The sequence below is a fragment of the Mirounga angustirostris genome, unplaced genomic scaffold, assembly GCF_029215605.1.
Source record: "Mirounga angustirostris isolate CCGP_5_RB_7025 unplaced genomic scaffold, mMirAng1.0.hap1 SCAF_6, whole genome shotgun sequence".
Classification (NCBI taxonomy): Eukaryota; Metazoa; Chordata; class Mammalia; order Carnivora; family Phocidae; genus Mirounga; species Mirounga angustirostris.
Window position 1 is genome coordinate 84,198,539 of NW_026991714.1, and position 24,188 is coordinate 84,222,726.

At 44.6% G+C, this 24,188-nt stretch overlaps 1 protein-coding gene across 3 annotated transcripts in view; it reads right to left on the reverse strand.

Annotated features, from left to right (window-relative positions):
• NTPCR (nucleoside-triphosphatase, cancer-related) overlaps positions 1-24,188 on the reverse strand; it is a 30,009-nt gene that overhangs the window by 2,757 nt on the left and 3,064 nt on the right. The window contains exons 2-5 of one of the 3 annotated variants that reach the window (XM_064594622.1): positions 22,576-22,738; positions 21,973-22,069; positions 5,324-5,533; positions 252-3,071 (exon numbers count right to left, since the gene is read on the reverse strand). In XM_064594622.1, the coding sequence (XP_064450692.1) occupies positions 3,066-3,071; positions 5,324-5,533; positions 21,973-22,069; positions 22,576-22,738 (476 nt within the window). In that variant the 3' untranslated portion in view covers positions 252-3,065. Of the gene's footprint in view, positions 1-251; positions 3,072-5,323; positions 5,534-21,972; positions 22,070-22,575; positions 22,739-24,188 lie in introns of those variants that run through there. The other 2 variants (XM_045877820.3, XM_045877823.3) reach the window with 2 other exon arrangements.

Sequence of the window (24,188 nt, forward strand, 5' to 3'; positions counted from 1 at the left end):
CAACCACCAGGATTTGATTTTGCAAAAAGTCCTTCCCGAGAGGCTGGCCAGGCGAGGGCTCCGGATGCAGAAGCAAACAAGGCAAGGAGGACTGAACAAGGTAAGGAGGACTGCGGGAAGGAAGCTGGTCCACCCTCCGCTCTGCACTGCGGCCTCCAGAGAAAGACGGGAAGCCCAGTGAAAGCTGAGCCCCTGCCTGGCCCTTGGTGACCTGGTGACACTTAGACCCTGACTTCCGTGGGGATCGGGGCATCTCATTCACCCTGTGTCTGGTACACAGGCGGTGCCCAGTAAATGTTTATTGAATTCTAAGCTGAGGAGGGTCTTTGAAATATAGCTGAGTGGTAAAAGATTATGAAGACGCTGACCATCTCAAGCATCCAACCTGCTCTGTGCTGCCTGCAGAGGCTACGGGAGGGCCTGAGAGGTCCCAGTCAACAACCCGGGCACCAGGACATCAGGGAAGCTGTGACTATCTGGACACAGGAACAGGCAGGAAAAAATGCCCCTAAGGGTCTAGACATACTACATGCAAGAAAGCAAAATGAAACCACATATTTTCCTTGAAACTGTGAGAAGGACCCTGACAAGTTCCTAATAAGCACTGGATTACGGAAAGAAATTGGACAATGCTCGTTATAAGTTAACACATATCAAAAGTTATTACTAACCTGTTTCATGTTGTGTCTTTATTGAACCTAAAAATAGGATTATTCCTGAATCCAATCCCTCTAGCTCTATTTTTTCCGTGAAGGTTAAAGTTTCCAAACCAAGAATTACTTTCGTGTTGTATCAAGTAAGACTTTGCCTGACCCAAGTTTACAAAGATTTACTCCTGTATTTTCTTCTAAGAGTTGTAGAGTTTAGTGGAGTCTGCTTCTCTCCCTCTGCCCCTCCCTGCACACACACGCTCTCTGTCTCTCTCAAAGAGATAAAAAAAAAAAAAAAGGAGCTGTAGAGTTTAGCTCTTAAATTTAGGCCTAGGATCTACTTTGAGTTAATTCTGGTATATGAACAATGTAAGGGTCCAGCTTCCCTCTTTTGCATGTCGATACCCAGTTTCCCAACACCATTTACTAAAAAACTATTCTTTCCTCATTAAGTTGTCCTGGCACACTTGTCGAAAATCAACTGATCTTAGATGTAAGGGTTTATTTCGGGACTTTCAGTTCTTTTCCACCTGTGTCTAACCTTCGGCCAGTACTATGCAGTCTCGACCACTGTAGCTTTGTAATGAGTTCTGAAGTCGGGAAGTAGGTAGGAGTCTTCCAACACTGTTCTTTCCCAAGATTGTTTCAGTTGGGTCCTTTGCATCTCCACATGAATTTTAGGATCAGCTTGCTTGTCAGTTTCTAGAAACATCCTGCCTACTGGCTTTTGAACCAGCGCTTAACAGACCTTCTCTCACTCCTGTATCTACAGGAGTCCAGGGACCCAGAAGACAGCATCGAATTCCTGGTGAGATAAAAATGCTTTATGCCCTGCTTGATGAAAAAACCCATGGCAGGAATGAGTAAGCAGAGGTCTAAGAATTCCCAAACTGGAAGGAAATCGGGACCTAGCTCCTGTTACTCTTGTGATCTTGCAATGCACAAAAATTAAAAGCATAAAAACTGCTTTTTGGGAAAAAAAACAAGTATAAAGGACTCTGAATTCAGGACAGTGGAGTAGATTTTAGTTGTAGTAACATTACATAAAGTAGAAAAACCAAATAATTTCTAGGAATCTGAGATTTTTGTTCACAAAATCATCTGAATCATCCCTATCACCGAAGGAAACCGTACAGCAGGATTGTGCTAACGCTCAGGCTTCGTAGGCAGACAGTTGGAAGTTTGAAACCTAGCCGTGACACCTCCTGGCCGATGACCCTGGGTACGCTATGCAGCCTCTCACTGATAAAATGAAGATGACATGATATAGCTCAGCAGGTACTGTGACGTCTACAAGCCCTGGTGATCTACAGGACTGAGCACAGCACCTCAGTCCAGGTGCTCAGTGCCTGGTGGCCACACTGGCATTGAAGTCAACACTCCAGTCTCCAGCTGTCTCTTCTGTGCCCTCGGCAGATAACATTCACCAGCATTCCCATCAAGCAGATATTTCAAAGGAAATCAAATGAAATATGCTTTCTAAATGCCACTATGACCACGAAACTCATATGTATGTGTGTTCACATGCGCACGCGCGCATGCGTGAGGTAGGAAGTGACCAGCAGGGATATTTTCTTCATGTTGCTACAGAACCAGGGAAACAGTGCACACAGCTCTTTCTAGTAATCTTGATCCATGAAGGTCTTTATCTCTTGCCTCTACAGCATTAAACATACTACGCTCAAACAAGCAAATGTGAAATAAATTGAAAACATTTTTCAGCAGCCACACGTAGTGACCAGTAAATTCTACAAGACATGACAAAAAAAATTAACCAAACTTTCGAAAGAGAAAAATTTTCAGGAATGTGACTGTCAATACTCATACCCGCACCATGATAGAAGTTTCTAAATTATCAAGACCATCCTCCAATGACATGAATGTTAGATCTTTTATTATAGTACCGCAAGTCCCTGAGCTCTGTCCACCCCGCCCCCCAAAGTCTGCTTTTTGTTGGGCAATTTCTATTGTTCTACCTTCAAGTTTACCGATTCTTTCCTTTGTTGTCTCCATTCTCCTGGGGACTCCTTCCAGAGACTTTCTCATTCAGTTATTATATGTTACAGTTCTAAAATTTTTGTTTGATTCTTCTTTATATCTTCATATCTTTGCTAAAATGGACACTCTATTTTTCATTTGTTTCCAGTGTGTTTGCAATTGATCACTGAAGCATTTTCGTCACAGCTGTTTTAAAGTCTCTGCCCTATAATTCCAACATATCCGTCATCTTGCTGTTGGCACATGTTGATGTTTGTTTCAATTAAGTTGCTTCTCCTGGTTCCTGGTAGGACAAGAGATTTTCAGTTGTGTCTGTTGTGTTGTCCCCTGGCTGAGCCTCCGAGCCGGTGTGCTGCCTTCTTTCCACCCTTCAGGCCTCCTTATGTTTGTTTTATATGTAATGTCCAAGGTTTTCAGCTATACCTAATAGGAGGAATAGGGAGAAGTGTATCTATTCCATCTTATCTAGAACAGGAAGCGTTCTGAGGTTTTTTTCCTAAAAAGCAATGCTCTGTTTACGTGATGCTATTAAGAATAAGTCTAGGTAACAGGAGTAACTCAGTGGAATCCTTTTTCCCCCATGAGTTCAGTCCCACCTCCCTGTCCTAACATGCTCAGTTGCCACAAGGGGAGGCGGCCTTCCCCACTTTACATAAATTATTTCCTCACCTGGAATGTTCTTCCTTCTTTTCTCCACTTCCTCCTTCAAAACCCACCCAAGAACCACGTCCTTCGGGCCATCTCTCCCTACAGAATTCTCTCCCTTCTCTGCCTCCAGATTTTGACTGTCACATCACCTACTTTTCTCCAGAGGAGGGAACATGCTTCACGTGTGCCTCTGGACTAAGTGCTGGATGCACAGGATGCTCTCAAACAGGGGTTCAGAGAACTTCACTGCATCTGAGAAAGGGAAAGGACCAGGAAATATCTAATCCAACCCCTAAATTTGCAGATAAGGAAAATGAGATTCTTCATGTGTAAAACGGGAACAGAAAGCTCACACAAGCCCTAAAGGAACACAGGAAAGACAAGAATAACCGGGTACGTGAGCCCCTATCTCTTACATAATTAACCCAAAGCTAATCAATTTATTTACACATCATTAGGAGTAATGCTTACCTTGCCCGGAGAATAATTTCCAGTCTCAGCGAGGAGAAAATGTGGTATTATCTTAAGATACAACGTTTTCTCCTAGACACACCAGCCGCGCCCTCTCAATCCCATCTAGGACTTGGAGACGACACTGGGTTGCAGGGACGGCCGGTGTCCGGAGTTTAAAGTGGCCGGCCTGAAGACCAGTGGTCTTTCACCCTCTCTCACTATTCACTGCCCCTACTTCCACAGAAACTCTAGAATCCCAACCCAAAACTCTAACCTGGAGGCCCCGTACAGTAAGAGACCGAAGGAGCACCATGAAACTCTGCAGACCGGGGCCCCACGGACTTGGAGGACGTCACTGAGCACGTGACCTTGCAGGGCTCTCAGCGCACCGGGCAGCTCCGCGGAGAGACCTCCCTGCCCCACCCGCCTCCAGCCCAGCGACCACATGGCCCTTGTCAGTACGTGCTGTGGCCGAGCTCCTACTAGACGGTGCGCTCCGGAGGGCGCGGGCCTGGCCGGTCTTGTTCAGCATCACGACTTAGCACAAGGCGCTGCTCAGTGACTACTGACTAAATGAAGGAAGGCAGGCACGAAGTTGTCCAAGTCCAGCTGCTCCAACCCTAACAGCGGTTTACTGCCGCCGGAGTACCCCTGGCTACTGCGGTGACGACACGGGGACGTCCCACGGGGCCGGCGAGCCGGCAAGTGCGCGCTGTACGCTCCCGGGGGGGTGGGGACCAGCCGGACCCGGTCACGAGGCCTCGCCGGGCCTGTGAGCGGTTACCCTGGGGGTGGGGGTGGGGGCGGGCAGAGCTCAGCCGGGAACACGGCTCCCTCACTGACACACGCAGAGGGGGCGCAGGGCGAGACAGTTAGCTGAGAAGGACCCAGAGAGACGAGGGGGAAGGAAAACCATGTATGTGGGCGAAGTGCCCGTGGCACCATCAGAGGCTCCTGCGCTCACTCGGCCACAGCCACTGGCTGGTAGGACAGAGCCGGGCCTCGCGCACCCGTGCTCTACCGCACAAGGCCCCCGACGAGCACATGACAACCACCTGCGAGCTCGCGAAAGCACACCCTGGGCCCAGGCCCCGGGTCTGACTCGTGGGGTCCGGGCGCGCCTACAGCTCTGCGCCGCTCACGGACCCCCGCATGATGCCCCCACGGCTGTTCCGTGGACATCACTTTGCCTGACACGCTCCGCAGCTGTGCTGTCCGCGAGGGCAGAGTGACCGGAGACAGGAAGTTTTTCTGGTATTTGAACAGAAGTAGTCACAGGTGGCTGCTAGCTAGGGCACTGACCAGTGCAGGCGGGACATCTCCACCCTCGTCCACCGTTCTATTGGCCCGGGCTCCGGCCTAGCAGCTGAAAGCCGTGGATGCAGGGAAGTGTGTTTTTTCACCGAGCACAGGCAAAACTTAGTTCTATAAATGCCTAGAAAATCAGACTCACCTGGATCTAGCCTCCAAGGGGGAAAAACGGTAATTCAAAGCAAAGGTACGCTTCAAAGCCACCCCGCTGTTTGAGGTCACCTGCTCCTTTTTTATAGGCACAGGGGACCAGCTGTACTCACACTGAACACCTGAATGTCCTTTCTGTTTCTGATTTCCTCCACGAGGGCCAGCGGTTTTCCCTTAGGTATCGGGATCGTGCCCAGGACTACAGTCCCTGGGGTGCACAGCGTCTGACGAACGGCCTGGATGAAAGGCTGACTGAAGAGCTCCATCTTCCCAATCTCATCGATGACACACACTCTCTGCCCTGGGCTACTGCTGGAACCTGCCTGAAGATCACAAAGACACCCAAGTCACGTTAAGCGAAGGGCCCCAGGGTCCCACTCCCTGGTCACTCACCAACGAAGTCAACTAAGCTTTGGAAGGCGGGAGACTCTCAGTCTACATGGGACGATTCACTGGCAAACAGATCTGGAAGAGCTCCCTTGGAAACTGCAGCAACCAGAAAATTCAGTTCCCCAAGTGACCCAGGTTCCTGGCAATTTTCACTCTTCTAGAATGGTTCCAGTAATAACCAAGCTTTGTGTTTATTTACACCCAGAAAATAAGCAGCACCCACATGCCTCAGGTTTAAAAGAAATGAGACAGCAAGGCTGGGAGCCCTTATTAATAATACTGGCCTCTTTTTTGTGTGATTGTGAGTTATAGGAGCTTCCCTGTCTGGGAGGAGGTAACCGCTGCAGGCAAATGCCTGAGTGTTTCATAATCTGCACTATGAGGGCTGGTGGAGAGAAGCGAACAGTAAAAGGAAAGGAGTCTTGGTTAAAAGAAAAACAAGTGAGCAGGACTGTGTTGTTTCAACTGCAGATTCCCTCCCTAACGACTTCATCCCTTTCCTTCCTTCTGAGACCCTCTTGGAACAGGTGTGGCAGCCAGCCTCCACAGGCCCCGGTGCCTCCCAGCTCCCAGGGCTCCCACCCTTGCTCAGACCCCTCCTACACAGTTCCAGGGTTGGTCTCTGCCATCAGCAGAATGCGGCAGAAGGGCTGGTATGTTCCTTCTGAGATGAGGTAGAAAAGACTGCTGTGTCTAGCTTGGTCTCAATCTCTCTCTCAGATGGCTTGCTCCAGGGAAGGCGACTGCCACATTGTGAGCACGCACAGGCAGCTGATGGCCAAGTCCATGTGGTAGGGAACCGAGGCCTCCCTACAACCTTGACAGTGAGCTGGCAGGCGGAGATCGGATGACTGCAACCTCATGACCGACCCTGAGTCCAAACCACCCGGTGAAGCCACTCTTGGATTCCTAACCCAGGAAAACTGTGTGAGATAAAGCCCGTGGTTTTAAACTCAATTCTGGGGTCATTGGTTACACAGCAACCGATCACTAATATCCATGCCCTCTCTGGAAAGCTCCTATCAGAGAAAGCTGATAGGACTCTGAGTAGTCTTGCCACAGCGGGAACACAACAGAACACGGAACTCCTCAGTGAATGCTGAGTGACAAACACATTTTACGTATCTTTGTATAAATGAGGACTTTGAAAACTCTAAAGCTGATTTACAAAGTACTTTTTACTACAGTTCTTAGACTCCTTAAATAGTCACATCAGTACATTCTCAGAATGTATGGCTGAGTTCAGCTGCATTGGTCTTGAACTGTGAATCCCGAAGCCAGAGTGACTGTGATTGGTGGGGTGCGGGTGGTAGCCAGGGAGGGACGGGGCTGGGGGGCAGGTCCCGAAGCCTGTAAGGTACACAGAGGGCTGTGGGTTCCAGCCGATCTATCTGACAGCCGAGAGATGCTAAGCTGGGAGGATCACAGCTTGTGCCCGAAAGGCTGCTGTGTGCGGTCAGGGACAAGTTGGGCATCTTTTGGAACAGACAACGTGAGATTGTGGGGTCTAGTCTGAGGCAGTTCTTGGGGGGAAACATTGAAGCAGTGGTTGTCAAACTTTTATGTAAGTGGTACTCTTATTATCGGCCGACTTAATATCACATACATATTTTCCCACCTACTTCACCAGCGGAAAGACCAGGAAGGGGTCCACTGCAGTCATCCAAGAGAGCGTCTACATATTTACTCAATCCTCTGTGTCTAATGCACTTCATTTTTAACTTTCGGTTGCATTTATGTGTGTGTGTACACATGCACACACGTGCGCACACACACGCACACACCCCGTTTCCCCCTCAGGGGCAGGACAAGGTCATAGTCATCTTTTTCTTTCCCATGGAACTGAGTGATGCAAGACTGAGCTGAGGCAGCTAATGCCCTCTGCTGATGGGATGAAGGAGGAAAGACGAGCATCTGTGGAATCAGTTGCTGTCATTTCCGAATTTTTTCTTCAAAAATTAATGCCAAATTTGGGAGAATTTTAAAACACTATCAGGTACCAGATCATCAGCATAAAAACAGGTGATCCCACAAGAGCAAGGCATTCCAATGACCTCTTATTAAGGAGTATTTGGAGCATTCTGCTGCCTCCAGAAACTGGGAATAATTGTGGATGTCATCCTCCCTGGAGGGAAACACCCAGAAGCCAAACAAAACTCTATCTGGCACATCAAAACGATAGTTTGAAAGCAGTTAATTCAGACAAAGAGAAACCATATGAAGAATGTGTGTATGCTGTGTATATGTATTTATTTGGGCGTACGTTATGTGGGTAGTTAGGTGCCCATACATGTGGGCATGTATGTAAATACACACAAGTAGATATAAACATAAAGCACGAGGCTCCAACACCACCGTTCCTCGGATTCTCTACAACATTCACCAATGAGAGCTCACCAACATTAAACTTCTGCACAGAGATATCTGGACACACATGCATACATTATGTTCTACCAACCGGAAATGCTCGCTTTAAAACGTTAGTTTATTTAAAATCCTCTTGTACAAAAGCAGAGACTTTTATCATCCAGAAACTGTAGGAATCTCAAAAATAAGTCTGGGATTTTTGATGAAAGATCTGTTACTGATGCTCAAGTGAGAAGCAGATATCAGATGCTAAGCCACTAAGAAGCCTGTAAAGACTGGTTTTTCTAAATAACTCATGACCATACATTCAAGAGTATAATAAAAGAACCACTATTGGGGCGCCTGGGTGGCTCACTTGGTTGAGCGTCCAACTCTTGATTTCGGCTCAGGCCATGATCTCAGGGTCGTGAGATCGAGCCCTGAAGTTGGACTCTGCGTGCAGCAGGGCGTCTGCTTGCAATTCTCTCTCTCTCTCTCTCTGCTGTTCCCCTGCTCCTGCACATGCTCTCTCTCTCTCTCAAATAAATAAATAAATAAATAAATAAATAAATAAATAAATAAATAAATAAAATCTTTTAGGACCACTATCATATTCAAAATTGTTTTATTTTTATATAAATTCAAGCAACTTTAGAAGGAAACAAAAAAACAAGCCAGTGAGCACACATAGTATTTACGTTGTTCCAAATTCTCTTCTGAGTTGGTAAAGACACAGCCTGACAGCACCAGGGCCCAGGTTTGAAAACAGTCAGGAACTTCCCCAGTCCTCCCCAGTGCTGGTTGTGGGGAAGTCAGAATGAGCCCCTGGAGTGCCGAACCTGAAGGTATGGAGTAAGGAGCTCAGGCAGCACTTCGGGCCGCCTCGGACCACGAGGTGGAAATCACTGTGTGCACAGGATCTGGGGTTGGCCTCTCCCCTGCACCTGCTCTCTCCGCATGGGACCACGAGGCAGCAGGACGGCAGACACTACCCTGCGTCACTCACTGCTCCTCAGCCAGGCCTACACGTCACAGGACTGTCCACTCTCACTGTCACAGAGAGGGAGAAACACTTTGGGCAAGGCATATTTTACCTCCTCTGTTTGTTCTGAGGGAGAAGAGATTTCCTCGGGATAGAGTCCTAAAATTGAGCAGCCAGTGGGAAGGGAAGCTATGAACAATTTTATAACTTTGCTTACACTCCGCTAGTTTGCTTTCTGGAAAGATTCAATTGATTTAGAGCAACAACAAAATATCTGTGTTCCAATTATGCCAGAGACCTGAAAACTGTGTGACGTTTTTTTGTTATGGTTTAATCTTCATACGCACTTTTAAGAACATAGAAGAAAAGGTAGACATAAAATAGGCCATTTCATTTAACCAAAATACCAAACTGAGAAAAAGCTAATTAAAGTAGCTTCTGCCTTATTGTGAATTATTTACTTAGTAAATATTTCTGGTGGTCTTAACTCCTTTTTTTTTAATCTCAGACACATGGACCGGCTTCTGAGCTGGCCTGTCTAGGACAGCAGATATCAACAGTCATGGGAAAGGACTGGGGAGCATCTGCCAGAAGTCAGGCGGCAGAACTAGGGCCCTTCTCCGCAGACCCACACGTTCTGGGAAGCCAGGATGGCAAATGGTGGTTAACAGTGGCCACAGACTAGCCCACAATTCCTCAACCCTCTGAAGTTAGGAGCTAAATGTGAAGGGCTCCTGGTAGGCCTCTCTGTGTGCTTATTCCAAGTCTAAAGTTTCAGATCCCCTTAGCAGTCTGGAGGCATGTCAATCGCGTGTCCCCAGGGATGAAGCCACAGGCTGGCAGCCAGGACGAGCTGTCTAGACGGCCTGCCGCGCCCTTCTCTCCTTGGGCGTGAGCTGGGCGGGGGCTGTCCCTACCCAGATGCCAGAGATTCCCACCCAGGGCCCAGCAGACTAGGGCTGAGGCTCCTCCTCGATGTCCTAACTGGCCTCCCTGGGGCTCACCCACACAAGCGCCTGACCGCAGAGCACCAGAAGGGAGCCCTTGGTATCTTGCAAGCTACGAGAACTATCCCAGGACTGAAACAGCATCTGTTGGCTGACAGTCAGCCCAGTGGATGGAGAACCCAGGACCCCTTGTGATCCCAGAGTCCCAGGACCAGCCTGGACATCTGAGCTTGTGGGTCCCCATGACAGACCTACAGCTCCCTCTGGCCCCCGGGTTTGTGGCAAACTGCTGATGTGAGGCTCCTCCCGAGGTTCTCCTACCCATCACTTCACTCACCTTCGCAAGAGAGATAAATAAGACCTATCCCTGTTTGCACCTCCTAGCAGCTGGGGACGCACACGCTTTACAATGTCGCATTCAGTCCTAGTAACTCCATCCAGCAGCTATCTGCGTCTCTGTTTTACAGATGAGGAACACAATGGATTCAAAGTCACTGAGCTCCCAAGTGAGAGCTGAGTCAGACCCAAGATCACCTGACGCCAGAGCTCCCTTCCATCCCCCACGTGCCATTCCGCCTGCACGTGTTCAGTCTGAGGAAGGAAAGAAGTTGAAGGAAAGGATCAAAGACACTGAAGGAAAGAACTGAAGGAATTCATCTAACTGTAAGGAAACTACTTGCCTCTCCAACGAGAAGAAGGAGCACTTCGGTTTCTAGGGGCTACAGAGGCCTAGCCACAAAGACCCTAATCTGTTTCTGGAGTCATCACATTACTTTTAATTACTCAAAAAGGATGACATATTTGGGGTCGCAGAACAATTACTGTCACCAACATCATTTTATCCAGGAGAGAGGACGGCCTGCTTTAGTAGGCAGATGTGACCTGCAGGTGAAGCAACCCCCCTCTCCCCCCAGCAAGAGACAGGACCAGGCACCACCAAACGTGCTAACACCGTGTTACGGTGTTCACAGTAACTGCGCTTGTAAAAACTCCTCTTGCTTAGCAAGAATCTTATTCAATTTTTAAACTTTTGATTCAAGTGTAGTATCTTTGAGGTCTGATATCCTTTTATTACATACTGCCTAGAAGAGAGAAAGCTGAATGTTTCAGCTACAGTAAAATAGTGATGACTTCTTGTCTAACTAATGAAGAGACTGGAGAGAAGTAAATAAGTGCAGCTTTGATGAGGAAAATCAACTGTTACGGCTCTTTTAGTTCAGCCTTTTTGAATGTACAGCAATTTTACTGTTAACTACTGTTCATCTTGTTACAGAAAGTATTCCAAAAGGCAGTGGTTAAATTGGCTTTCCAGGTAAAGCCTCCATGAAAAATATTATTTTCAGATAATCTAATAATGTTAAAAAAAAATGAGAATTAACCAGGAGAAATTTTCATGAGGAGGATGTGCATGGTCTTCAAGTGGCTCCCCACTCATTACTTATTAATTTCAAAGGGAAAAAGAGTAAATGCACAGTGGAGACACTGGACAAGTCTTCACTCAGGTAATCAAAACAAACATCAGCAAACATCACATGCCTCTGGACGAGACGCCCAGAGGGTTATGTAGTATTCTGACTGAAGTTATCACAAAGCAACAACGGAAAAGCCCCCAAAGAGGAACGTTCTATTAGAGTAGAACTGTATTGCTCAAAAATGTCAATGTCACAAAAGACAAAGGATGACTGAAGAAATGTTCCAGACTGAAGGAGGCTAGGGAGATATGGCAGCTAAATGCAACACTTGACCCTAGACCAGAGGAAAACATGTTACAAAGGATATTGTTCAGTCAACTGACAAAACAGGCCTAGGAATGGAAGATTATTAGTACTTTCTTATTTTTTTTTAAGATTTTATTTATTTATTTGAGAGAGAGAGTGTGAGCATGAGCAGGGGGAGGGGCAGAGGGAGAAGCAGGCTTCCTGCTGAGCAGGGACCCAGACACCAGACACGGGGCTCCATCCCAGGATCCTGGAATCATGACCTGAGCCGAAGGCAGACACTTAACCATCTGAGCCACCCAGGTGCCCCTATTAGTATTTTCTTGGTGTAAAAATGTATTGAGGTTGAGAACTGTACCAATTACATAAGAGCATATGGTTACTTTTAGGAAAAATATACTGAACATTGAGGAGTTAAGCATCCCCATGACTGCAACATACTCTCAAACGGGCCCCTCCACAAATTGGTATGTTTCTATGAACAGACACACACGTGCACACGTGGAGAGAGAGGGTGAACAAACAACAGGGCAAATGGTAAAAACAGGTGATTCTGGGTAACAAGTATATGGGTGGTCTGGTGTTATTCTTGTTATTTTCTCAAAGACTAAAATTATATCCAGATAAAGTACAAAAAATTAGAATCAATACAAAAAAAGAAAAACACTCACATGCACACTTTCTCAGTATAAGATTCGAGAAAACCACCACCTCATCACGTGTGAGTTTGCTTTTGAAGGAGGCAGGGCCTTGGACTGACGCGTAACGGGAGGAGGCAGCCAGTGATGAGTGTTGGAAATGGGAAAAGTGGAGGAGTAAAGGGGAGGAAGGAGCAGTTGATACAAATTCTACCCCAGTCCCACTTACGGAGCACGTGTCTCTGCCAGGCCTCTGGGGAGCGGGCTGCAAGAACTGCAGGAAGGTAAAGAACCCAAGACAGGAGCCAGCTCAGCATCTAAATCACAGAACCTCAGAATACCAATGAGAACCACAGGCCACCAATGAGAAGTAACAGAGCATCAGACCTGCCCAGGGGAAGGAGGGGGACTGCTGGGGAAGGTCATCGAAAAGATGGACCACTGGGCTGCTCCATGAGCCAGACCCAGGTGATCAGAGGCTCCTCAGCCCCTCCCGTCCTTGGAATGTGGGTTCTACCTGCCTTTCTCATCCCCAGAGGCTACCCCAAGGACACAGCCTCGAGATAATGATGTGGTGCTGACAACATCTGCACGGTCTGCTTGACTGAACACAGTTAAGGCCTTTCTCTATATAAACTTAAGATTTGGCGGGCGAGAGGGGGCCCATCCATCTTGCTGCGTCCAACACAAGCCTTGTGTGTAAGTTCCCACTGCTTATTACAACTGCCACCTCCCAACCCGCAGTGGCCTGCCTATTTTTCTGGGCTTCCTCCGCCCTCTGCACGAAGGGGGCTGGTTTCACATTTCACCTGGAAGCCCTGACAGGGTTGTGGACCCACAGAGGTTACCAGCAAGGGCTGCCATGACCGGTCCTACAAGATAAACCGCAGTGTCAACCTTACACGGAACTCTCAGTTCATATTCCTCTTTTGGTTCACTGCAGGAATGTTTCCACTGACAATTTTTAAGTTAATTTTTATGTTTGCACCAGACAGCTTTTTGTTTCCCTGGCCGATCTTGCAGTGCATATATATATGATCGTGAGGTCCAGAAATAGAAAGTGAGGAGGAACAAAGAAAAAAATGTCACATTCGCTAACAATGGAGGAAACTCAAAAGCAATGCTTGGGCTCCTGTCAACCTTTCAAGAATGGATCCCGACTAGAAATTGATTTTTCTAAATTCTCTCTAAAGCCTAGTGGCCTGAAATACTAAGTGGCAATTCCAGGTCAAGTGGTAAAAAATAAACTTTCCCCAGCCAGGAGTCCTCTGACCTTCAAATGAAAAGTTTCAAAGATCTGAAGCAGAATCTCATTTCAGAATCAAAAGCAGATCCTGCTCTTGAAAACAAATATACACCAAAAGCCTTATTTTGATCAAAACAAGGTTCTACTATGTTGATTTTCATTGGATGTCCTAGTTTTGGCCTCCTACTCTTTTCAGGGATCTTAATTAAAATTGACATGGGTCAGCCTAGAAAATACAGCTTGGAGTAGACACCTTTTGTTCTTAAAACAATTATAATCTATCGTTATTTTTGTGTGAGTGGGAGATACATGGTGTGCCAACAAAATGTTAAATCCTACATTGCAACAAATTCTAATAAAGCATTCAGTGTGGCTGACAAAAAGGCCATTAGGAAAAAGGACAGCGTTATCCTGCCAGCCTTGATGGCTGAAAAACTGCAAAAACAACCCTAATTAGAGGAGCTTCAGAAAACAGAAGAGACCTATAAATAACCTTACCAAAAAACAATTAAAAAAAAAAAGAAAGAAAGAAAGAAAAAGAGAGATACTGGGTTTTTGGCTATGGAGACTGTGATCTGAAAAATTAAGATGTTCTTTATATCTAAATAACGAAACTTTATATGGTTCCAATCACTCCATATAAGACTTTTGTGATGGATAACAAAATCTTGATTCTACAGTTCACGCCAGCTCTACTACTCACAGGCTGTGTGCCTTCGAGCAATTTAATCTCTAGTCCACGCCTCAGTTTCCTCGTCTGTAAACCAGGAAGAGAGTGACAGCAGGACTCTGAGGATTACACGGGTTAGTGCCTGGTGCACATTTGCACTGGATCGCTGTTAACGATCTGGCTATGGCCCCCACCCCCGGCACTGTTACCACCAATACCATGTGGAAAACTGAGCAAACAACAATGGGTAAGACAACGTCAATTAACACAGCATGGTACTGATGTAAGACTCAAACGGACCGAAGGGAGAGAACAGATAACCCTAAGACATTACACACACACACACATATTTCTTATGATAATTAATAAAGCATAACAAATAAATGGGTTATTTAACAAATGGCTTTGGCAAACTTGCTAAGTATTTGGAAGAAAATCAATTGAGAGTCTCATTGTATATTACATTCAAAATAAATCCAGATGGATTAAAAACATGTTAAAAGAAAAAAAAAGGCACTACAGAAGAAGAAACAAATTCTGTGTTAACTTGGAATACAGATAGACTTTCTCAATGTGAAAGAAAGAAAGAGAGAGAGAGAGAGAGAGAGAGAAAGAAATCACCAAAGTGACAAACTGAGAAAAATGCAATCAATAAATACAAAAAGGTCATTTGCCTTATAAAAGATCTTTTTAAGCCCAAAGAAAAAAAATGGGAAAAGGGATAAACAAAAATAATTAGATTTAAAAAAAAATAAACTAAAAAACAACCTCATTAGCAACTTAAAAACACGAATCAAAGCAAAGAAGCGTATCTTCGTATGGAAAATCAGTATAGCGCTCGGTGCTGCCAAGAGTGCAGGGAGAGGAACATGCCCACACGCAGGCAGGGTGTGCAAACTAGTCAGGGGAGCACCTCAGCAGCACCCAGCAAGACCCCAGAAGGTCACAGCCCTCCATCCTTGGATCGTCCCCGGGGAAAGCATCGTGGCTGGGGAGAAAGGCTACAAGGATCCTTGCAATGTGATAAACATCTGCCACTGAGGGAATAAGGCTGAAGTCAGAGGTGAAAACCCGTGCCAGGAAATACTGTGCAATCATTACATGATCGCAGTTGTGAGGATTATCATGTCGTAAGGCCAGTCCCACGTCACTCGAGCGTATGAACAGGAAAACCCAAACCTATAAAACCATACGCAGTATTTGTCCCCGTTTTGGAATGACAGAATAAAGCAGAAAGAGGGAAAAAACAAAATACACTAACAGTGGTTAACCCAGTGATAAGATTATGAGTTATTCCTATTTTCTTCTTTATTTTTATTTCATATTTTTTATGAATTTGCTACCTTGAGTAAGGAGAGCGTAGATACTCAGAAAAACAATAAAAACGTTGTCAAATAAGGAAAGAAGTCACCAGTGGAATGAAAAAAAGTCAATACCAGTCAACCCTACGAAAGGACTTTCCAAAAATTTGTCTAGAATGTTTCCCAATCTTACTCTATTTTCTTCACCATGCGAGCCCCTGAGAGTCCATCCATCTCCATCCGGGCCTGACGACATGAAACGAAAGCCGCGCAGCAAGCTGGGGCCGGGGTCACACCTGAACCTCCTCCTCCAGCCCCTTCTCAGCTCCAGCCCCTTTCTGACCTCCGGGCTCACAGTAGGCACACACCCCTGCTGGCCCTGCTGGCCCAATTGGCCCCAAGGATTATCTCCCTTCCGTCTTACGACTCAAAATATTTTTCATCCACAGTGAAATTTCTTACACGTAGGAGGCACTTACTAGATATTTCTTAACTTATAGTTAGTGTTTTCAGACATCCCGGGCACGAGACACTAACATGCTATCCACACCAAAGCTTTCTCTGCCTAGTTCTGGTTGCTAGAGTTTTCCATTTACTTGTCAATAATAACAACTGTCTCTTTATATTCCCGTTTTTGTTATGTAGTTACTTTAACTTTTTTCTTCCTAAAGGCAAAACACTAATTCCTTTTCTTCTCTTCATCCCAGTAAGAGATGGGAGAAAGATTTGTTCTTCAGGAAAAAAAAAAAAAAAAAAAATCTGTGACCTGGACTAGGTAAGAACTTGCAGCCTGGGAACTCTTCCTAAAATACGGGTGTGTCTGGGTTTGGTATTCAAAGTATAAGAAATTGGAAGAAGTCTGCTTTTCTTTATTTTTTAATTAAAAAAGAGAGTCAAGCTCTTATTCTCTAGTCAGTGTATGATTTCTCACATAATTTTGCAGATAGATATCAAGCACGTATCCTGCTCTCCCAGGATTCAGTCTGTTCTGAGCCAGGTAAGTAAAAATCAATTCTTTGTATTGATCCAGGGCCCAAAGCCAGAGTCTTCACCTGGAATTTCATTTGAAGTACTTCACTTGCCCTTTGAACATTTAAGTAGAAAGGTAAAAGCATTTGATGGGAAAAGAAGCAGAGAGAAAAACGTCATGTTCTCGGACTGCTCCCACCAAAACAATGGCCACAACAGACCCAGCACGGGAAGGAGGAACATTCCAAGAGGCAGGAGGAGAGAGGAGCAGGCAACAGGGACGAAGCAAAGGAGAAGGTGGGCTCTGAGGAGCTGGAGCCCCCCACCAGAAGGGAGGGCAAGCCCCTGCCAGCCCTCTGCAATCAGCACCCGGCCTCCATGGGCTACACTTAGAATTTCCAGCAGCTCGGGGCAACTACCAAAGCCCTCGACGGCACATTTTCGCTCAGCCCCAAATGTCAAAAAAGAGCAGGGAGGCAAAGGTAAGAGTGTGCCAACCAAAGAAAACGGCCAGGGCCGAGAGCCAAAGGCTGGTGCGGCACCGGCCCTAGCATGTATGGGGAACACGACTGAGCTAGCATGGCTGGGGAATAGTGACAGGAGGCCAGAGGTTAGTGGGCCAGAGATCACATGGGGCCCACCAGGCCATCAGAAAGATCTTGTACTTTCCTGCTGGTGGAACAGACTTTTCCGGAAGGTTTAGACCTGCCTCGTGAGACAGGTCGACACCTTCGAATTCTACAAAAATTAATCAAAGTAGTAAGTCTATCACAGATTAAATGCAACCCACAGTACTTAATACAGGCCCTGAGGCCCTGATCATGTGGCCCCACCCACCATACCAGCCACACCTTCTTCCTTACCTGCTCCTGCCCGAGGACCGTGGAGCCGCAGTTTATCTGTTCCCCTCATCTATAATGTTGTCCACAGAACCGCCCCCCGAACACACACACCCAGTATTCTCTCTGAAGTGACGGTGCCTTCTCGTCTTCCCATTTCAGCTACACGTCACCTCCTCAGAGCTCTGTCCTGGCCACCTGATCTCAAGTCAGCTCCTCATACTCCTCATAGCACCCCACTGGTCCCCTTCACAGAGCTAATGACATACATCTACTTGTTTACGGTCTACATTTCCCCCTCGCCTGAGGGTCTTGAGAGAGGAGAAAACATGTCTGTTTTGTTCACGACTACATATCTAGGATTTGATAAGTATTTGATGAATTAATGCAAAAAACAAGTAATATATAATCCAAAGGCAAAAGTTGGTTCTTTGAAAAGATAGACTAAATTGACAAACCTTTTCCTATTTTCCTTTTCCTTCTCCTGGCCAAAAAAAAAAAAAGAGGTGGGGAGAAAGAACTTAAATAACTAAAATAAGACATGAAAGAAGGGAAAACACCACTGACCTTACACAATAAAAGGATTATAGGGGAATATATGAACAACTGTGTGCCAACAGATGAGATAAATGAAACTGACAAATTACTAAAAGAGAGGTTACTACAACTGACTCAACCAGAAATAAAAAATCAGCAGATCTATACAAGTAAAGAGATTGAGTTTGTAATTAAAAAGCTTCTTGTGAAGAAAAGCCCAGGCCACAGGCCTTCACTGGTAATTCAAATCATTCAAAGAAAAAATAAATACCAATATGTCACAAACTATTCCAAAAATCAGAAGAGGAAGGGACACTTCCCAACTTATTCTGACACCAATATTACCCTGACACCAAAATCAGACAAAGATATCACAAGAAAGCTACAGGCCATATCCCTTAGGAATACAGATGTGGAAATCTTCAACAAAATACTGGCAAACATATAAAAATCCAGCAATACACAAAAGGATTTGCATATAATCCTTTTGAATCCATCAACATATAAAAATAATCATACACCATGACCAAGAGGGATTTAGTCCAAGAACCAAGGTTGGTTTAACATCCAAAAATCAATTAACATAATACACTACATTAGTATGATGAAAGATAAAAATCACACAATCAGCTCTATAGATGCAGAAAAAGGATTTCACGAAATCCAACACTTCTTCATGGTAAAACACTCAACAAACTAGGAATAAAAGGAACTTCCTCAACCTGGTAATGGTTATCTACAAACTCACAGCTAATATCATACTTTATGGTAAAAGATTGAATGCTTTCTCCCTACAATGAGGAACAAGATGAGGATGTCCATTCTTACCACTCCTATTCAACACTGAACTAAAAGTTCTAACCAGGGCAATTAGGCAAGAAAATGAAATAAAAGGCATCCAAAGTGGAAAGGAAGAAAGTAAAATTATATCCATTTGTAAATGATACAATTTTGTACAGAGAAAACCCTAAAGAATTCACTGAAAAACTCTTAGAACTAATAAACAAATTTAGCAAGGTTACAGGATACAAGATCAACAGACAAAAATCACTTGTACTTCTATGCATTAGTAATGATAATTCCAAAAGTGAAATTAAGGAAACAATTTCCATTTACAATAGCATCAACAAGTATAAAAATGCTAAGGTATAAATTTTTAAAAAAGAAGTGTAACCCTTATAGGCTAAACTACAAAACAATATAGTTAAAAAAAAAAATTAAAGGGGCGCCTGGGTGGTTCAGTCGTTAAGCGTCTGCCTTCGACTCAGGTCATTATCCAGATCCTGGGATCGAGCCCCATATCGGGCTCCCTGCTCAGCGGGAAGCCTGCTTCTCCTTCTCCCTCTGCCTGCCGCCCCCCCTGCTTGTGTTCCCTCTCTCGCTGTCTCTCTCTCTCTGTCAAATAAATAAATAAAATCTTAAAAAAAAAATTAAAGAAGGGGCGCCTGGGTGGAGCAATGCGTTAAGCCTCTGACTCTTAGCTTCTCTCCCTCTCCCTTGGCCTCTCCCACTTGTGCTCTGTCTCTCTAAAATAACTAAATCTTAAAAAAAAATTAAAGAAGATCTAGGTAGGGGTGGCTTAGTCAGTTAAGTGTCCGACTCCTCATTTCGGCTTAGGTCATGATTTGAGGGTCCTGAGATTGAGCCCTGCGTCGTGCTCTGCACTCAGCAGGGAGTCTGCTTGGGATTCTCTCCCTCTCCCTCCTCCCACTCACACGTGGATGTTCTCTTTCTTAAATAAATAAATCTTAAAAAAAGAAGAAGAAGATCTAGGTAAATGGAGATCTCGTATTCACGGATCAAAAGACAATATTGCTAAGATGGCAATACTCCCCAAATTCATCTACAGATTCAATACAATCCCTATTAAAGTCCTAATTCCACTAATAAAGACAGTGTGGCACTGTCCTAAGAACAGATGGAACTGACATAAGGAAAAATGGAACAGAATTCAGAGTCCAAATTAATCCTGGTGAACTGACTTCAACAAGAGTCCTAAGAAAATTACACGGAAAGAGAAGAGTCTTCAACAAATGGTTCTGAAACAACTGGGTATTTATCCACAAAAGAAGGAATCTGGATTCGTACCTAACACCATATACAAAAATTACTTTAGACTACAGGCCTATATGTAACAGTAAAACTATAAAACTCCTAGAAGAACACACAGGAGTTGATCTTTATGAAACTAGGTCAGGCAAAGTCTTCTTTGATACACCACCAAAAAGCATAAACAACATAAGAAAAACAAATAAGCTGGACTTGTCAAAAACATTCATGCTTCAAAGGACACCATGACGAAAGTGACGGCATCTACAGAATGGAAGAATATACTGGCAAATCATATATCTGATAACAGGCTGGTATGCAGATCTTACGAAGACATCTCACAACCCAATAATAAAAACACAATTAAGCCAGTTTAATAATGGGCAAAGCAAATGAATAAACATTTCTCGAAAGAAGATATACTGATGGCCAGTAAGGACATGAAAAGATGCTCAACATCACCAGTCATCAGGGAAATGCAAATCAAAATCATATAATGCTTCACACCTCCTAGAATGGATGAAATTGAAAAGACCATAATTGGTGCTGGCAAAGATGTGAAGAAACTGGAATCCTCATCCACTGCTGGTGGGAGATGTGCAGCTGAGTCTGGAAAACAGTCTGGTAATTCCTCAAAAAGATTTCTATAGAATTACCATATGACCTAGCATCTCTACTCCTAGGTGTAAGCCAAGAGAACTGAAAACAGATGTCTACCCAAAAACTTGCACCCAAATGTTCAGAGCAGCATTATTCACAATAACCAAAAAGCAGAAACAATCCAAATGTCCATTAATTGATGAGTAGATCAACAAAATGTGGTATATCCATCCAATGGCATATTATTCAACCATGAAAAAGAACGATACATGCTGAAGTGTAGATAAACCTTGAAAACATTATGCTAAGTGAAATATGCTAGTTACAAAAGACCCCATATTATATGATTCCCTTTTTAGGAAATGCCCAGAATGGGCAAATTGATAGGCAAAGAAGGTAGGGTAGTGGTTGCCGGGGCTGGAAGGGACAGGGGAATGAAGAATGACTGCTCAATGGGTATGGGGTTTCCTTCTGAAAGGATGGAGATGTTCTAAAATTAGATTGTGATGACTGGTTGCACAATCCTGTGAATATAACAGAAAAAGTTGAATTGTGTATTTTAAATGGGTGAAGTGTATGGTATGTGAATTATATCTCAATATAATACAGTGATACACGGTATATCACAGATGGTCCGTGACTTAGAATGGTTCAACTTATGATTTTTCAACTTTATGGTGGCGCAAAAGCAATATAGGTTCTGAGGAAACCAAAGGTCGGATTTTTAATTTTGACCCTTTTCCAGGGCTAGAGGCAGCATGCAGTAAGATCTCTCATGATGCTGGGCACAAGCTGGAGTCCCAGATCCCAGGAAACCACGAGATCACGAGGGCAAACAACCAATACACTAACAACCATTCTGCACCCACACAGCCATCATGTATTTCCCTTTCAGTACAGGATTCAATATATTGCATGAGATCTTCAACACTTTATTATAAAATAGGCTTTGTGTCAGATGACCTTGCCCAACCGTAGGCTAACCTTCAGTGTTCTGAGCATGCTGAAGGTCGGCTGGGCTGATCAATGATGGTTTGTAGGTTAGGTGTATTACATGTGTTTTCCACTTAGCATACTTTCAACTTATGATGGGTTTATCAGCAGGTAACCCCAAAGTAAGTTGAGGAATATCTGTAATGTGTTAGGTGCTTACCATTATATTTATATAATGACATTTTCCCTTCCTAAATGTTTATTTGTTGTGCTGTGAAAACAGGGTTAAGTTATAAGTAAGAAGAAGGCAGAGTAAAGACTTAACTTTGGGAGTCATGGTAGCTGTGCATCAGAGCCCTCTCACTATAAATATTTCCATGTGCTAAATATGTATAACAAGGAATTTATATGTAGTTCAGAGTGACATCAAATTATGGTGCATGTATCTTTTATAAGGTTCAATCACTGGAAAACTTTCCAACTGTAAAATGCAAAACTGGCCACCCCTTTGGATCAAAACCATCCTGCTCCCAGGACAGCAATTCCCATAGTGCACTAAGAAGAGATGGGCTCAAGAGGCAGAAATCACATACTTACATTCCTCAGGACCGGAAGTGCCAAGTGCTCGAAGGAAGTCAGATCCACCACATACTGCCCAACCCGGCATTCACGTTTTCCGGGCGGAGGCTCTGACCTGAATGAAAAGACAGGGCAGTCTCTGTTGAAAGACCCCTGTACTGATTTTTGGTTTGTAGCAACTCCAGTGAGCCTGTGGCCTCCCACATATGCTAAGTCACACTTAAAAATCACCTACACAAGAAGGGGTGGTACACAAAGCTAACCTGATTCCACATTCTCTCCTGACAACAGGGCTACCAACAAGAGTGCATACCACCACCATCACCACCACCACCAGGCAGGTACCTTGGGGGGCTAATCCTGAAGCTGCAGGGAGGCAGCACAACAGAAAAGTGGCACAGGAAACAGCATTATGAGTTACAAAATGCTAAAAATTTATTACTTGGTGGAATAAGTTTTAAGTGAAATATGATATTTTTATACTTTCTCGTATGATGGTTTCAATCTCTGTTTTCTTTGAGAAATCCGTAAAGGCCTAAGATTCTTCAAGATAGAAGGGATCATTTGGCTCAATCCTGTGCCCAGGGAGAATAAAACAACATAGAAATGAAATACCAGTACCCAATTCTAGACAAAACTCCCCGCATGCCGGATAATGTGACAACATCAAATCCTATTCTTCTCCCTCCCTGTCTGACTTCTGCTGTGTAAAATCCATCGACAGGCACACCAGAGGATTTTAAAACCTCACTGGCTTGCTGGATCAGTGTTGTTTTTCCAACTCCTAAAAAAACAAAACAAAAACAAAAGAAAAGCCCGTTAGGAACCACTCCCTTGCTAGAGGATGCACAGCACTCACTGACTCTGAGAGCAATCACCATGGGGAGAGAAATGGGCTGCACATGAATTTTATGAATATTAATTTCACTTCAATTTTGATTGCTCCAGGTATTAAAACTTTTTAATTTCAAGCATAATAAAAATATGGACTGGATCTTAAAGTTTTATTTTGAAATTCTGAAACACCATTAATTTTGTCACATACACAATCCCAGGACCAAATGAGTGGCTTTGTGGTGACAGCAGGTGCAATTTGCATCCTCTGAGACAAGCTTCTAGAACTAGGTTTACTCTCCTCCTTGGGTGGCCACACTCTTTCACCGGGAAGTAAAACTGGTCATGCTTGGGTCTAAGGCTGGGCACCTTAAACTGGGATTTCAACCTTCCAAACACTCTAGACCTATACTTAATGGTGGGAAAATCCTTTCACTCCTCCATGGACTTACATTGCTTTGTCTCCCAAAAAAGTCTCTCTTAAATACCACTAATACCACTAGAAATAGCAGTTTTTAAACTTTCTCACAAGAGTCTGTGGCCTCCCACATATGCTAAGTCACCCTTAAAAATCACCTACACAAGAAGGGGTGGTAGGCACAAGAAGGCAAGCCAGTAACCCCTTCTATGACCTCTTCCAGTGTCCCTAAGCATTCCCCTGGCTTGCCCCCCAACCCTTTCCCAAATTACAACTTCTGCACCTCCACCCCCTCATCCACCTGGCCTGTTAACTACTCTGATGGACTCTTATGTGTTTGCAAGCACCAACAGGTGTGAGCTAATAAAATAAAACTCATCACCAGCCTTGTGGAGCCGGGCACTGTTCTAGCATGCTCCACAAGCATTTCCTTGGTTAAATCCTCACAACGCCCCCTCTGGGGCACTTACCATTCTTGTTCCAGTTTTACAGATGAGGCACAGAGAGGTTAGATAACTTATCCAGGCTTACACAACTAGTAAGGACCATACATGTCAAGAGGGGCCTTTGTGTGTCACCATGGCTTCGTTTCTATGAGCCTTGTTCCATACACATTGAAGGCAATGGCATCATAATGACCCAAAAATGGAACGGGAAGCCTCCTACAAGTCTGCAAGAGACTATTTCAAGATACCACAAGGTTGTAAATCACAGTATTTCTACAGCTGCTGACACAGAGTCACCAGGGTTCCCCAAGAACCCTTTTAAGCTTCCTTGAGATCAACTATGATCTGTTCTTTAATAAACCTCTCCTCCCAACTTCACACCAGCAGACAATGGCGGCTGGCCTTTTGGAACATGAACAGCAACCCAGACACACGCTCCCTGTGGCTGGAAGAGAACCGGGTAGGCTTTTCATCCCAGCTCCGTCCCCCAGTACCTGCTGCTTTAAGAAAAGTCACTGAAGAACCTGGTTAATGCA